The 17,004-nt window shown below is 39.0% G+C and overlaps 1 protein-coding gene across 1 annotated transcript in view; it reads right to left on the reverse strand.

The window, feature by feature from the left end:
* Positions 1–211: 211 nt before the first annotated feature.
* Positions 212–17,004, reverse strand: part of MEP1B (meprin A subunit beta) — a 45,852-nt gene continuing 29,059 nt past the window's right edge. The window contains exons 13-21 of the mRNA XM_082755386.1: positions 14,082–14,260; positions 12,935–13,153; positions 10,392–10,544; positions 9,012–9,227; positions 6,394–6,861; positions 4,469–4,648; positions 3,668–3,947; positions 1,177–1,384; positions 212–271 (exon numbers count right to left, since the gene is read on the reverse strand). Of these exons, the coding sequence (XP_082611512.1) occupies positions 254–271; positions 1,177–1,384; positions 3,668–3,947; positions 4,469–4,648; positions 6,394–6,861; positions 9,012–9,227; positions 10,392–10,544; positions 12,935–13,153; positions 14,082–14,260 (1,921 nt within the window). The 3' untranslated portion in view covers positions 212–253. The remainder of the gene's footprint in view (positions 272–1,176; positions 1,385–3,667; positions 3,948–4,468; positions 4,649–6,393; positions 6,862–9,011; positions 9,228–10,391; positions 10,545–12,934; positions 13,154–14,081; positions 14,261–17,004) is intronic.

The following is a 17,004-nucleotide window of genomic DNA, read 5'->3' on the forward strand; positions in this document are numbered from 1 at the left end:
AGATAGACTTAAAGGACAAGACAGGCATATCACAAAACACATTTATATCTTTCTCCATTGCATGGCAACAACACACAACATCAGAAGTTTCACTGGCATTAGCCCAGTATTTTATCCAGATGATGCATTATCTTCCAGACTTTACAAACCTTTATCATGATGGCTGAGATTAAAACAACAGAAAGAATGATGACATAGTTGGGGTTTTTCAGTGATCTTCATCTTGTGTCTTTGATGCTTGTTTGAATTATTTTCAGAAGGATGTTTTATTCTAAATAGGAAAAAAAAACAACACATCTTAAAAGACAAGTACATAGGGAAGGGAAGTATGTGTATAATATTACTTTCAAAGCAAATGAAATAATTTTTTGGAAGACATAAATTAACAGTACAGTATCTGGCATTCCAAAGAGATACTGTACTTCAACAGGACATCATATGAACAATGTTAGGACAAAATTCAAATTGATCTCTGGAAGGCTATTCTTCATCAATTTGCTTACAAAATTTCTCCTGGGCCCTGTAAGACCCTCTAAGATATGTCATTCTTGCTATTTCCAAGACTAAGTCAGTGTTTAAACTAGGGGTCTGGATGCCTGAGACTTTATGTAACTTCCTATTAAAACCAGTCTGAATGTCTTATTCACTTCTGATCCAGTCATTTTTTAACCTGCTGTCTTTATTTTTACCTGTTCTTAAGCCATGATTTCCATGGCTACATTGTTCCTTGCATACAGAATGTCCATTGAATAAGGAAATTGATATTAATTTGCATCTTTGTTTTGGCATTTGGAGTTGGTTTCTTTTACTGTTACATCAAGGTGTTTTTAGGGGATATCTTTAGTAGAAAATGCAGTAATAGATGAAATACTAGTTCACTAAGTGAAAGACATAATTTAGTCACAAGCTGAAAATGAATACATTTGTTCACAATCTCCCACTCGATGTAGGCTCCCATCAGGGCAGTAAGATTGGTGGGGGTGGAGGAGGAGTTTTGAATTAAGTGGCTTTTTGGTGTTTGAAAAATTAGTAGCACTTAGTAGAGCTCTTTAATTCCTAAACTGGAGTCTTCAGACTTCAAAAATGTGACATACTCCAGTTTACATTTTACTGAATTTGACTGTTTACTTTTAATAAATATATATATCATCTTTGTTGAAAAGGCAAAGCACTTACTTCTTCTTCTTCTAGAGCCAGGTTCTCTACTTTTTCCTTTCCTTTGATGTATTTCTTTTTAAGGCAAACCGCAGTTGTGATAGTGACAATAAGCATAACAACAAATACAGTTATGCTTGAAGAAACAGCAATTATAGTGTTTTCTTGAGTTGAGCCTTTCCTTTCACACTTTTCTCCCATGTACCACCAGTTGTCCCCTGCTGGACATCTAGAAAGTAAAAGAACAAATGCGTGGCTTCACTTAAAGAATGAAGATATGAAAAGACTACCTAAAATATTGCATATCTGATGCACTGTTTCTATATCCCAAATAATATCCAGATTACGTATCTGGATAGACTGTGCCCTTTCTTCAGCTTCCCACTGTTTTACAGGTCATCTCTTCTACAAGACAAAGACAGCCTTTGCTGGAAAGCCTAAGCTTCAGCCTGTTTTATTTTACTTTATTTTATTTTTTATCTTTTTCAGGCTTGGCCACAGCTGATCTACAGAGCTGTTGCTACAGAATGGTCTTCTTTTGCTACCAACAGACAAGCCCTGTGGATCACTCAGTGCACTCATCTGCTTCCTTTTCCTTTAAGTTTATAGCACTTCTGCTGATAGAAAGCTCATTTTCCGCTCCATGAAACTGATACCTGTCACTAGGACCACTATATTACCACTGTAATATTTGCTTTCACCATACTAATTGCCCTCCTATCCAGATGCAATTCTGCCTTTTGGCACGCTCAGCTTTTACACAAAGCCCTTCTATCTATCACTCAGTCAGTTAAGAAAACCTTTATAGGTAGTAGTTGAATAAACTCCAAGGGAAACTGGTCCAGAAGCTTGAAACTGCTCTTATCCCATCAGGTCACATCTACCACCCTCCACGAAATCTCATCCTCCTGATTCCTCTTATGATCTTTGCCTTCTTAATTCTCAACTCACCTTATGCAGCAATTCGAACTTGCAAGATAAATGGGGTCAAGACCACAGGCCAGACTCTGCATCATCAATAGTAACTGAAGCAAAATTTAGGTGCAGGAATTCCCCCTTTCTAAGACTGACCCATCACATTGCCCTCTCCCTGCTCAGTACTTCTCTGTCAGTAGATGTGGTAAGTTCTGATCAGACTTTCTCATTGCCAGAAGGGGCTTGTTTTCTAAGAACGTGTGAGCTGTCTCTGCCTTCCCCTAAAGAAGGCAAGATTAACATTCTAGCAATCTTCTGGTTTTGTACTAAACACAGCCTCCAAGCCTTGAGTCCTTCACCTCACTCAGTATCACCTTCAGCTCTGAAACTTTTTATCATGAGCATGTGAAGCTCCCAGTGATGTAACTGAAAAAATATATGTGCAGTACTGCTGAATTCACACATGAATTCACATCTTTCTAACCCTTTATTGTTCTTTATGTTATTGTTTTTCCGTTGTCTGTCTAAATCATTTATTCAGAACTATATGCTCAGCCCTGAAAATGACTCCATTGGACTTTATGTGATCAGGCTTAAAGAGAGTTATTATCACATCCCCTCCAGTTTTCCAGTAGAAAACTAGAGCATAAAGTGACTGCTGGTCACACATTTCTCCAGCATGGCATGTAGGATACATAGGCACTTGAGCTTCAAACAGACCACAGATGTCAGAAAATTCTAAAATCAAGCATAAAGTTCAGATTTTTTTTTTTTTTTTGTCTTCTTGGAACAGCTTCTTGACATTTTCTCACACTCATGACCTGTTTCTGATGTGTTGCACAAGCCCCTTTACAGAATTGTTTTTTAAAAGGTTCCTAAATGGGGAGATATAACAGTGAGTCATACCAGCTCTTGTTGCTCTTGGCCTTTAGACATTTGCCTCACAGCACTCCCCCAGTCTACCTGCCTTGGCACTGCTTCACAGCATGTTGTTACTATCTTCAGTCTTAGAGTTTCTCTGAGAGCAGGAACAATGCTAATCAGCCAGGTGGGTTGCATAAATGAATCCATGGAGGATTAAATAAAAGTTGCTATTCATTTTCTTGCAGGGTAAACAAGCATTTTGGTACTCAGCCTTCATCACTGGTTTAAAAGGCAAGCAACTAGAATTGGTTAATTTGTTGTCATAATTTGCTCTACACAATATTTCTGAATAAAATTTTAAAATAAAGTTATTTTACTTACACTGCCTGAGAGATATTAAAAATACTTTCTCCTGATACAAATGCTATTTTGTTTCAAGTGTATTTATATTGAACTCCTGATTTTGCTATAGACTTCTGAGGAGAAGTGCAGTCCATTTTATAACATTGGACTAACATAACACTCAAAATAAGAAGTACATTATAAATATAATTTACAGAAAAGTCAAACAAAGTACATCAAAATGGTCAAATGTTAGGGATAGGAACTTTGTTGCCCAAACTGGTCATAAGTCTCTTGCAGTAATAGATTTTGAATATATATATTTTTAATTAGCTGTCTGTCTAGAAGCTTTCATTACTAAAATTGTATTTGAGTGAATAAAAACATTTACCTGCACACTGCTTTTCTATCTACAATAACGCAGACACCGTCATTTTTACATGGGTTGTCTGGACAGGAGTCTGGAGTATCTATGTCTGGCTCCTCGGTCTGGCTGCCAGAGGTTGTTGGGATGGATGTTTTGGTGGTGGTAGGCTTAGCTGTGGTGGTGGTGGTGGTGGTGGGCTTGGTGGTGGTGGTGGTGGTGGTAGGTCTAACAGTGTTGGCAGTGGAAGTATTCGTGACAAAGGTTGGTGAAACACTTGGCTGAGTTGATACTAGATGTGATATATCTGCATGAGAAAACACAAGAAACAAGGCATTTACTTTATGTGTTTTTTTTCTTTTTTTTTCTTTTGTTTGTTTTTTTTTTTTTCCTTCTTATTTTAATTGTAAGTTCTAATAATAAAGAGCAGAGATCCTGCGAACTACCCTACATCTTCCTCTAGTATAATGGATAAAAAGTCTTAACTTTCAAGAGCATGATGTATTTTGGAAATGTCCTGATTTCTTTAATTTTTTAAACAGACAATCTTATTTAAAGTACTCTATTCAAAATAATTGCACAGGAGTAGCATCATTTTATACACTTAGATTTCAACCTACACATGAGATAATGGATTAGAAAAAGGATGTAGCTACCCACACATTTATTTACACATGATTTGACTTTAGATACATAAGAAGCACCAAAATTGCTCATGTGTAAAGTACATAATGTATTTATATCTACAGTACTTGTGACTAGTTAGTATGTGACACTGTGTATCTTCTATATTATTAAGAATATCAGTTACCATTAATGTTCACATACCTTCCATTGTTAAAAGAATATAAATACTGTCTTCTTTAATAAACTTGCGACTTCTGAGTCTCTGATGAGTTAAGAATGCACTTGTTCCACTTCCTGGACCTCTCATGAATGCAGTTCCATTGGGAAAGAAAGCTGCTGATCCCACTTTATCTGGCCTATCCCAAAAATAATTTGAAGACCCTGAAAAGAAGAAAAAAAAAAAAAATAAATAAATAAATAAAAAGAGTGTGATCACTCTGGATTTTTTTCTCAAGAGGGTTCTTTCCTTCTCAGTTAATCTCTGCTGCAAAGTAGTAGTAAGTCCTCTCTCAACACTCAAGACAAACCATCCCCTATTTTGCCTGTTCTGCTCATGGATGTCATGAAGAGGGAGATGAGAATAAATTACCTGAAACTCAAGGAGTAGAAACAATGCTGGAACTGCCTACAATTTGTAGATTTTTTTGTTTGAGATTCCACATGGATGAGACACACAAGGAAATTAAGTTTTTCAGTGGGTTGGTCTGAGGTATTGAGAAAAGAGCCTGCTGGAGATGAAGTTACTGGAGTGCTGGTTGAAAACCTATTGTGTTATTTTTTCTTTTAGTCCATTTCAAGTATAGTGGGCAAGAAGATGAGTAGCACATGAGTCATCTGTAAAATGTATTAATTCAGTGATTCTAAAAAAATAAAATAAAAAAAAGCATCTGCTGATGTGGATGGAGGACAGAGGGTCCTTGAACAACACAAGTGGTCACAAGCTGCTGATGTCCCAGACATTTAAGGTCTTCATCAGACCTTAAATCTAAAATCTCAAAGCTGAGCATGATTGTCTAAGTATATGACAAGGAGATCAAACTGCTTGCCCCAGTAGGTCTACTGGTTAGAGAAAGGGTAAGAGTTACAAGGTTTATCTCGGGAATCTGGGGCTAGAAGCAATACATAAATAAACAAGGGGTGAGAGGCAGAGCACAAACAGACTGCAAATCCACAGCATCAAAAAGGGCTGAGAGCTGTGGCCATAACAGCAGAGAGCACGGGGAAAATGCAAACCATCTGTGGGGAACCTGGTGTGATCAGGGGGAGGTCATTTAGTCTTTCTAGTTTACCCACATTGTTTTAATGTAGAAACAGTGTCAGAGAATAATGAATGTCATCTATGGCTTATTATTTTTCAAATAATTCCAAGAAACAGAAATTTTAGTGCATTCCTTCCTTTATGAATATTGTAGTCAGAATTACCAGGAAACTAATTCAGGGGTGGAGGTGGTTTCTTTTGGCAAAATCCTTATATTGATGCAGAAAGTCATTTTGGCTTAAATTCAATCTTTATCCAGTGCTGAATATGTGGCTTTAATTTAATATCTCTCTTTATAGAGTTTCCTAACATTTCTCAGAGCTACACCTTTACCTAAACTGCCTCCTTCCAAAGTTATTGTGGGCAATTGCTCCTTATCTTGTCACACCTCAACCAAGTGCAGATTATGTAATATGAATCAGTACTTTGACCATCTGGTTTCTGGATTTGCGCTGACACCAGTTTCTTTTGCAAGGAGGGAGGTGATGTGTTTAATGGCTAAACTTTCATCTGCTATCAACTGTGCATATTGTTAATGCAGTATTTTTCTCTTCAAGCCTTCTGGAAGATTTGCATTATCATTAAAGCAGATGCAAATGCATCTTCATGGAGCATATGAAAAAACTGTTAGGCTTGGATGACCCATCTCTTTTTTATGTGAATCTACTTCAAAACCGAGGGTCCCAGCTTAACCTACTTACATGTTCAAATTTTTCTTGCCTGTGGATCAATTGTATTGCTGCTGCAAGGAAATGATCCATTCCAGAAGCTAAAAAAGCTGAACTAATTTACACAAAGAGAAAATTTGACTCCTTATCTTTTGGCTGTGTTTTAAATGTATTGGATAGCACATCTGAATTCAACTAACCTGATAATTTCTGAGGGTCTGTTGTTATACTTCTTTGGTTTGACATCCGATGACGAATATCAGGATGCTGGTCAAGCAGAATCATGGTACCTTGTTGCCATGCACAGGGCCATTGCAACTGATCATCATTTGCTCCAGAAATCAAATGCAAGTAGATTGCTAAATTAAATGGGCTATCAGCGGTACCATTTACATACAAGCTGACCTGAAAAGCATATCCTTTACTAGAGTAAAAAGGTGGACTGTATATTCGTCCTGCTGTCCCTGCAGGACTCGTGTTGAGGAGATGAGTGAAATTTCTGATATGCCAGACGTGGTGAGGACACTGGGTTTCTGACAAGTTGATGTCATCAATAGAGAGGCCTCCATTTGACAAGCCAGTTCCTCTCACACCTTCAAACACCACCCGGAATTTACTTGTGACATTCAAAGAAACGTGATGGAGCTGCCAGTAATTTGCAGGTGCACCTGAAAAACGAGAGTGGGGATTTCTAAGTAAGCAGTACAATCAAACACTGTATGGGTCTAGAGAGTCTATCCCCATGCTATGTATGAATTCTTCAGTTCCACTGGTGCTGAAGTGATGGAACATTTTTCTTCTAGATGTTACTTTTTTTAATTTCATTTTTTCACCAGATTTATTATGCTTAGCAGCTCTTTAGTTAGAGTGAAAACAATGGTAATGTCTTCAGACTGCTTTTTCTTTTATATTATTAAAAAGCATTACATTAAATTAGTCCAAATGTTGTGATAATTAAATTTATAAAGTGTCACCTGTAGTATTGTAAAGAAAAAAATCAGAGCCAAATATATTTAAATAAATGAATAACAACAGATATCAATCAATCAAAAAAAAAAAAAAAAAAAAAAAGCTGCAGAGGATTCTTGGTACCTAGAACTGCAAGATTTGTTCATTCATTATTACTTTTTTTTTTTTTTTTTTTTTTTTTAATATTTAAATAGCTTGCTGGAAATTTGCCTCTGCAGAATCAGTATTCACCCATCAAATGATATTAAGTTCAAATTAGAGCCAGGCAATTGTAAAACCTACTTCATGTGATAAAACCTCAGTGCAAATCTGATGGTGTGTCCAGAAGTACCTGCACTAGTAAATCCCACTTGACTGCAAGACCAGTTTGCACAGCAGCAAAGACTTCTGCACACAGGCCTTTTAAGGCAAGTGAAAGAAGTGAAAGTAGGACATCCTTTGTTAATAGTACATGCAGCAAAATAATGTCTTTTGCTGACTGGTTTCTGTTCACCTGAATGGAAGGTGAGGTTTTCAGCTACATTTCTGGACTAGGCAGTGCCAATCCCAAGTACAGAACTCATACTTCACTTTCCTAACAGTTCTAAACACAATATAATTCATCTCCGATACGAATCTCATTTTTTTGCTGTTTTTCATTATTGTTGTTTTAATTAGGAGGAGAAAAAATAAACCCAGAAATAAGAACAAAACACCCCGCTATTTTCCATCACATTTTCTTCTGCACTAAGTAACACCTATTTGAAGTGCACGGATTATATGCACGACTGGTGTTTCTGACTCATGTTCAATGAGCAAAACAGCTAGTGCAGTGTAAAATGTCCTGCCCCCATTGCCTGCCCTGCTCCTGGCTGAAGGCAACCAAAGCTGCTGCAGAACAGCAAAAACTGGGGTTTGTAAACAGGTATGAGTAGTAGCTGAGCCTAAAGGCACAGAAAGAGGCAGAAGAAGCAGACTTTATATCTACTGTGCAAAAGAGTTCCCCAAGACCTGTGTGTAACTAACAGACTGAATTAGTTGTAGCTGTAGTGGAGATCAAATAATAGTGAAATATCAGAGAATATGGTTTAATCAAAAGGTGACTTTGGATTAAGCTTAAGGACCTCTTATCCATTAACTGACATCTGTTGCTCATTTTGAAGACCATAGGCACCTAAAACTTCAAGAACTTGATTTTCTTCAAAATATAGTGAAAATCATGGTCTGCCACCCAAGGAGGTGGTAGACTCGCCATCCCTGGAAGTATTTAAGAGACTTGGATATGGCACTTAAGGACATGCTTTAGTGGTGGACTTGGTAGTGCTAGGTGATGGTTGGACTTGATGATCTTATGGATCTTTTCCAACTAAAATGATCTAAAATGATACTATGATTCTGTATTTCAGATAAGTCACTCCAAACCATGCTTTAAAAGTAAGCTGAATTTTACTTTTTTTTTTTTTTTTTAATCTTTGTACGTTAGGTATTCCAGGGCACTTATACTTTCCATTTCTTTATTACTTCTTTCTTATTCATTGTAATTTAGTCTAATGACCAACTTCATCTGTTGCTATTGATACCAGCAATTCTATAACAGTCAAAATGACTGCTCATGGAATTTTAGCTATTTTGGTGAGAAAACTATCTTCATAATGCAAGAGTTTGTAATTTGTTGTAATTGATTATATTATAGGAAAATGGTTGACTGAGGATCCATCAAGTATAATTTCACCAGCAGAGCTTCAATTACATAGTCAGAGAAGAAGCAAAAGAATAAAACTAGATGAGTCACTTTGATACAATATTTTCTCCCAAACTTTGAAAAGGATACCGAGTATAGATTAAACCAAAATGAAACTTTATTCCATACCTTTTATCTGTTCAATGAATCTCAAAGTACCATTTGGATCGGCTGAAGAATACTCCCTGACCCAGACACGGAGCAGATCGCTTTCATTTCCACTGTTATAGAAATAGAATTGCAAGCACTGAAAGCCTCTTTTGGGATACAGAATCCGGCTCTCCAGGAAAGCTGTGCTTCCCTGTGTGACAGCACTGGTATTGAAATGCATGAAGTAGCCCGAACCTGTCAAAATTAAATGAGAAATGAATGGTAGAGGGGAGTGAAAACAAAATTTTCCTTGGTACACGTGTAGTGTTAACATCATATTGTAACAATGCTACAAGACAGTAAAGTTAGGGTTATGGTAAGCTAGATCCTGTACAAATCTTCTGACCAAGGGCTATTACTCGTTCATGTTCTTCGGAGGCAGAACTGTTCTTCAAACTTTTTTTTTTTTTTTTTTTTTTTTTTTTTGGTCTGTCTCTAGAAATTTGTACTCAAAACTTGGGTGCTCTCATTTAACTGTTCACCCAGAGCCAGTGATTCACAGTTGACATTCTCTCTGGAGGACTGGTTTATGCTCCTAACTCACAGTTTTATTTGACAAGTTAGGAAATAACTGGTACATTCTTTTCAGCCCCGAGCAGAGCAGGCTGAGGGGAGGCCTCGTGGCAGCCTGCAGCTCCCTCACAAGGGGAGCGGAGGGGCAGGCGCTGAGCTCTGCTCTCTGGGAACAGCGACAGGACCCGAGGGAATGGCATGGAGCTGGGACAGGGGAGGGTCAGGCTGGGGGTTAGGGAAAGGTTCTGCACCCAGAGGGTGGTCGGGCACTGGGACAGGCTCCCCAGGGCAGTGGTCATGGCACTGAGCCTGCTGGAGCTCAAGAAGCATTTGGACAATGCTCTCAGACACATGGTCTGGTTTTGGGTGGTCCTGTGTGGACCAGGAGTTGGACTCAGTGATCCTTGTGGGTCCCTTCCACCTCAGGACATTCAGTGATTCTATGATTCTATGATTCTCTGTGGATTGCTCAGCTGAGCCCTGATAATATATGTAATTTCTAAATCCCAATCCTTTCCAAAAATTTACTGAGCAATTATTCAGAAAAGCAGCAGTCTTTCTGATGTGCCTGTACCATAGGACACTTTACATAATTCTCTTCTGAGGATGTGACACTAAGACTAAAGAACAGAGCAAAAGAGATAAGAGCATTGAATCTTCTCTAATAAGCAGAAAACAGAATGTGTCACATGGTGTCCCTAACTATATAGTTTTATATTGCTTGGTTCAAAAGTTAACTGTAGTCTGTCAACTAATAAACACAGAACAAGGCCAAGAGCAAAGTCAATTCACTTGCCTTTGCAGAAAAAAACTTCCCAGAGAGATAAGAACAGTGTTTTTTCATACCTTCGCACTCTCCCATGTTAGTATGATCAGTATGAGGCCCAGTAGGAACCTGAGACAAACGCTGCCAATCACTGCTATCATCTGAACTTTGAATCATGCCACAGATGTTTTCAAGTTCAAAACTGCACGTGTCCATGAAACTTAGGGAGGAGGCTATAATATTAAAAAAATAAATAAATGAAAGTGTGAATCTCTGTTACACGGCACACATTTAGTACAAGATATTCAAAGTCAAGAGCAGAGACAGACTAAGAAGTGCAAACACAAAATAATCAGTGGCTTCAGATACCATCAGTATTCATACATCTAATGTTCAGGAACTCAAAGCATTTGACAATTAACATTGTACTGAGCTATTTTGTACTGTCCTCATAGAAAGCTAACAATACTCTGTAAGATAGCAAGGCTATCAGGAGTGTTGTTAACTGGTACTTTTTAAGATACAGTATTTATACAACGCTGTAAAAAAAGGGGGGGGGGGGAAGGAGGTTTTCACAGTAAATGTTATATTGAAGGTTGGAGGAGGAAAATAAATAAAAAACCAGCAAGGGTGTCAGCAAGAAAGTAAGAACAATTGGGAATTATTAAATGAAAGAACTCTTTGAAATCAAAACATGAAACCAGTTTGCCCAAACAGGAAAGCTGTACCCTAACTAATTAAAAAATGCTGGCTGGCATGGCATTGAAGGACAAGAAGAGAGAAAAGCAAGACCCAACAGCATTTGATCCATTTCTTAGATTAATTAATGACACAGGAGAAGGGTTTTTTTGAACGACAACTGCACTAAAACACAGATACTTTCTCACTGTTTAGTGAAAGGCTGGACTGGAAGACAGTACATGGGGGGATGAGTCCTAGCTTCCAGTGGCTGAGGAATGTCATGATCTTTTCTGTTACTTAATATGCTAGAAAGGGAAAACATTCTGAAATATATCTTTATCATATGTCCTGAAGAAGAAACCAGAGCAGAACTAAAGTACTAGTCAGGAATATTTATGCTGTTGGTTGTAGGTTGTTGTGTTTTGTTTGTTTGTTTCAGTTTAAGAACCAAATTTTCGATTTTTAATATAAATTCCTATCCTCAAAGGCATTTATCAGGAATTCAGCTTAAAGTTTTCCTAAAATCCTGCTCAGCAAAAAAAGCAATCTTTTGATTCCTCTGGGAAAACATTCTTGATCTTTCCTCTAACTTGAAAGTATCAGTTTAGCAGCTGGGTGGGTGAGAGCTGGGACCCATGAAGAACCTGTCTTCCATGGCACAAGGGCCACTTGAGCAAACAGTGGCTGATCTGAAGACCACTTATGGCTCTGTGAATATCAGACACCCTATACTATGCTAAGGGACAGAACAGGGAGAAGGGCAAATCCTGATTGCCCTGAAGGTGGTGGGAGTTTTGTCACTAGTTCCAGCATGTATGGGGCTTCTTTCACTAAGGAAATGTGATTTTTGTTTAAGAATAAAGTTATAATGTGTCTTGGTTTCAGTTTATAACTGAAACCAGGACATAATGTCATGAAGCTTTTACATAATATGTGAGAATGATGGAAAGCATATAAGATTAATAGAGAGTAAGAAGGACCCTGTCTGCTATTAAAGACATCCTTAGCTTTAAGCACTTACGTAAGAGCTAATTGACTGTGCGTCAAGTGCTGGAAGCTAAGGCTGCGTGTAAGTGTGTGTTTGGTTTAGACCCATGTGAACAGAAATATTTCCATCAGAACCATATACTCATAAAAGTATACTGTTTTAATTAACTGGTTTGATTAATATTTAAAGTATCAGTTTGAGGTTTAAATTGTAATTGCAAGACCTCACTCACTTCTCAGTATACTGAGGTAATGAAGTAAATGTTCTAATCTGAGTGCCAAGGCACAACTGATGCAGTCACAATTCAGAATTATATTCCCCAATATAGAATTTTTTCACACATTCAGAATTATATTCCCCAGTGGAATTATATTCCACTCAACTTTCTAAAAGAAGTCCCATGCAAGCAAAACCACTCTTTTGACCACTTTTCTAAGGGGCTGATTTGAAACTAAGACCAAAAATTTTCAATGCTCACATTTTCTTCGTAACAGCATCCATAAGCTGTTTGCATGGACACATATTCTGTCTCACAGACTGCATGAGAGATGAGTAGGTATGAGAGCCACAGCAAAGACACTCATTTCTGTATGCTGTCTGAACAACAGCTGTGGAATAACGGGGGTGAAGAAAAAAAAAAAAACCTTTGTTCAGAAGCACATATTTTAAACAGCCACCAAAGGGATGAACAAAATTAGCTGCTGAGAGAAGCTGGTTTTTAACTAAAGGTCAAATAGAACTGCACAGAAAACTCAGCTACACAGCAGTGTTTCCACAGGAGGGCTACGTTATTTCTAGCTGTACCGTTATTTCTGGTGTTTTTAACACAATTCACTTCTCCAAATATGTTTGCATATCTTTTACTTGTGGCTGGATGAGTCCAGCATGTAGGTATCACCCTTATTTCTTTCAACTACCAGAAGCAAAGAATTTAAAGGAAATAGAGAAACCTACAGCAATTGTACAGGCGATTCAGTTTCTGGAGATCATAATCGCTGAAATCCATTCGCTGCCCTATTACATCCATGAAGTCTGGTATGTTCGTTACAATTGTTGGTTCAGTCCCGTTCCTGAATGCAGTTTGGCTATAGTGCATCACAGACGTATAGTCATAGGGAACGTTCAGGGAGTCTGATGTTTTATCATCATATTTATTGAAATTATGTTCTTTACCTGAATGGGAAAAATAAAAGGAAAAATTGTTTATTGCTGAAGATGACCAAGTTTGGTGTACATACTTTAAGTGTCAGAGAATCTCCCAAGTGAATTTTGGTAATCATTTGCTTGTATTTACTCTGTAAAACTATATTATTCCTAGCCTAGATTTATTTAGCTTCCCTTTTCAACCACTGGAATGTAACATGATGACTTCTGCTGCATGAAGGAAGGATCTTTCCTATCAGAAATCTTTTCACCATGAAGCTACTCATAAACATTGATGGGCTTGCAAGTCCTCTGAGTGTGCCTGAGCCAAGCCAGCACCATGTCCAGGCTCAGGCTTGTTTTCAAAGCTGTCTGGAAGCCACAGAGGATTGTGGTGTGCTGAAGAAGCAGGCATCGATCACAGCCCTAAGGAACCCTGTACCACAGGCTGGCTTGTGCCAAATGGGCCACAATGTGCTTGTAACAGGGAGCTGTGTTGCCGAAATAACAGCTTGCATGATGGGAACCTAAAAAGGGTCTCTCCAGGCTGCATGCCCTCCCCGGACACATAAGCAGGGGAGAAAGAGAAAAGACAACCCCTTCCCTCCAGATTTTCTGCTGGTTTTGGTTACACTCACTAATAGCGATTTTATGGTATCAAACAAATGAAATTACTTTCTCTGTTGCTTGCCTGTATGGCATTTAGCACAGTAGGCCTCAAATCTCTGGTTAGGACCCTGGGAACTGCCGTGACATGAGTAATAACCACAGCAACAACAAATGAGGCTGTCTGTCCCAGACAGATGCCACTTGACATTTAATTTCTTGATATGCTGGCCTTGAAAAATAAGTCAAGGTGGGAAAATATTTCAGCCATGGTATGAAGGCAGGAAGAGATGTTCCACACCCAAAATGCATCACACCAGAACCCAAATGGGAACCCATGGGAGTGACTGACCGGACTGAATCCTGTCCCAGATGATGGACACGTAGTCATCCCGGTCAGACCGCGACTGCTCGTGCCAGAAGCCCAGCGCATGAAGGAACTCGTGCTGAATGGTCCCAATCCTGTCACAGTTCTCTCCGATCGAGAGCTGCTGCAAGCCCACCTGGCGGTTTCCCACCGAGGACCAGCAACTAATGTGGAAATAAAATTGAAGATAGATCTGTGAAGCACGTGCCACCCCTGTGCCACACGAACTCCAGATTCAGTCTGTTCAACAGGTACATTTTGAGTGCTAAAGTTACATTTTCTACAGTGAGCACTTTTTCATTGATCTTTTCCTTACTGGATCCCTTCCTCCCACACTTAGCTCTGCTTCAATGAATAAGTAGTTCTCCCACTCTGTCTGGAATGCTTTTAATGGGTTTTCTTTAGCAGCAGAAAAAAAAAAAAGAAAAAAAAAAAAAAAAAAAAGCCTAACTACTTGTAACAGAAAAAAAGCAACAAGGACAATCATCAAAGACTATGGCAACGTGATTTAAAACAATTTGCAGTAAATCTGCAAATTACCAAGTTGCTGCTACTAAGCTGGACCACCACAACTGACTGCAGGCACACTTTGGGCCTGCCTTATAGCCAAGCAAACCATGGCCATGTCACTTCTCACCCCTGCCATTGCAGCTGCCTCTCCACATTGTGCTGGCCTTCTGCTTTAGTGTTGCGACTGTCAAGCCAGGTCCACCCCAGGGGATTGCACTTCTGAAAGGCTGGTGGGTGTGACAGGGCTTTGCATAACCTCTTTTCTTTCCTGCTATTTGTGAGAGGTGGTGCTAGGGCACTTGTTGGTGACACACACTCGCAAAACAGTGCAAAACCACAGCTATGCTAGAAGTTTTTATTAAGGAATAAAAAAATAAATAAATCTGTGAGCTATCTGCACAAGCCAATAAAATGGCACCCCATGTCCACAAACTAGCAAACACATTTAAATTGATATTTTACGCAGCAAATAAATCAACACCTACCCAATGAAGTCCATAAAATTAATAGGGCACAAAATACACCATAGAATTTGCAGTCCCATCACCCCAGAAATGTAAAAAGCAAGCACACCAGGCACTGTAGGAACCTGCAACTTATTAGTGCAAAATACTCTACAGGATTTCTCTTTCCACAAACCAGCACAGGCCTTAGCTATTGATTACTCATTAAAATCACAGCACGAGGCCTGGGAGGGAGCATATACAGCATACATAATTTCACTGGCTTCCCTTGAACATGGCCTCATATTGATTATGTATTTTTTTCTGATTGTGCGAAAGTCTAAGAAGTCCATTATAGTTCTGGGCCCACTTTATACCAAAGCAGACACCTCTGGCTTTGCAGCTGCTGTGCAGAGCACAGCAGGCTACAAGCACATCCTGGACACCTGTTGATATCAGCATCCAAACACCAGAGGATGCAGTATCGCCTTGCCTTCAGTCTGCCAAATGCTTACACCACCATCATTCTGCAACCACAGGAGTAAATGTGCACTCTGCATCACTCAGTGCTGAGAATAAAACCATGCAAGTGGGACAAGGGACACCTGGGGCCGCCCCATGGGAGCGATGTCTTTAGGAAGGGAGAAAATGGTGGAAAATGCCAGTTTCTCCATGCTTGTTAGAGCCTGTTTCACCAATTTGATGCTTTCTGCACTGCTAGTTGCTAGAAGAGCATGGATATAACTGATCACACTAATATCACCAGCCTGCTTTTTGGAAGACACGTGATAAGGTGATACATGCCATCAAGAGTGATGATACTGTCTACAAATTATTAGTATCAGTTATTCCAGGCACATTTTTACACCAACGTCCTCCTAGCAAATGACTACCTGTAGCATCACAGATCACCAGGTCAGCACACAGACTCTTTGACTTACCAGCAGCAAGCTGGTTAGCTTCTTACAGATGGTTACCATCTGTATCAATCCCCTTTCGTATGGGTTCCTTTGTCCTGTGCCACAGTGGCAAAGAGCTGAAGTGAACTCCTAGGACAGCTCCATGAAAACCTGATTTCCCATCTGGAAATACTAGAGACAAGGGTTGATCCTCCCTGGTCTGCTAATCATTTGACCAAACCGTGCTAGTTTTCTTGCTGAATAAGTCCTGTTTTTCATGAGAAGAGTAGAAATGTCACATCCATTGCAATTTTCCAGATGGTTATGTGAGCTTTGTGGGTACATGCCACATCTGATGCTCCTGCATTTCTGTCATTCACAAGCTTTCCTCATGTATTTTGCTTACCACAGGGAAGGAAGAAAGAAAAGATCTTTAAATAGATCCATAGTCTAACCTCTGCTGCAAATGCATAGACCTGAATAGAGGGATGAGTTGACAGACTGTATGATAGAAAACCTTACATATAACTCTACTTGCTTAGTGATATAAATATATAAATCTGTAAACATAATAGAAGTGGTAGCCACATGCTACCATATGTTAGATAAACTATGTAGACAAGGGGAGGGCTTTTTATGTAGGGTTTGATGACACTGTGTATATATACCAGAGACTGCAGGATTGTTTTTATACAGGGCAGACAACAAAATGACAAGTGGTTTCCTTTGTGGCTGACTTCATTTGAATTCAAAAAGATAATCCATAAGGGGATTTTGTGATGTACTAGGAAAGTTTCCTCACCACCTTCTGTACTTTTCATAGATGCAAGCCAGATCAGAAAGGTGAAAATAATTTATCATCTTTTTGTTGGTGCAATAAAGCTTTATGAATCTAACTGTGGTTGCCAGGACCTTTGTGCTTCTATGTGTGCTGTACCCTCTGGACTGAGTTCTTCAGCGTGCAGCCAGGGGAGACAAAAAAAAAAAAAAAAAGTAGGAATGGCAGAGTGGAAATGGGTTGTTTCATGTATTCTTTAAATTGTCCATACCAGACCA

The sequence above is a fragment of the Aythya marila genome (genome assembly GCF_965140915.1).
Source record: "Aythya marila genome assembly, chromosome: 2".
NCBI lineage: Eukaryota > Metazoa > Chordata > Aves > Anseriformes > Anatidae > Aythya > Aythya marila.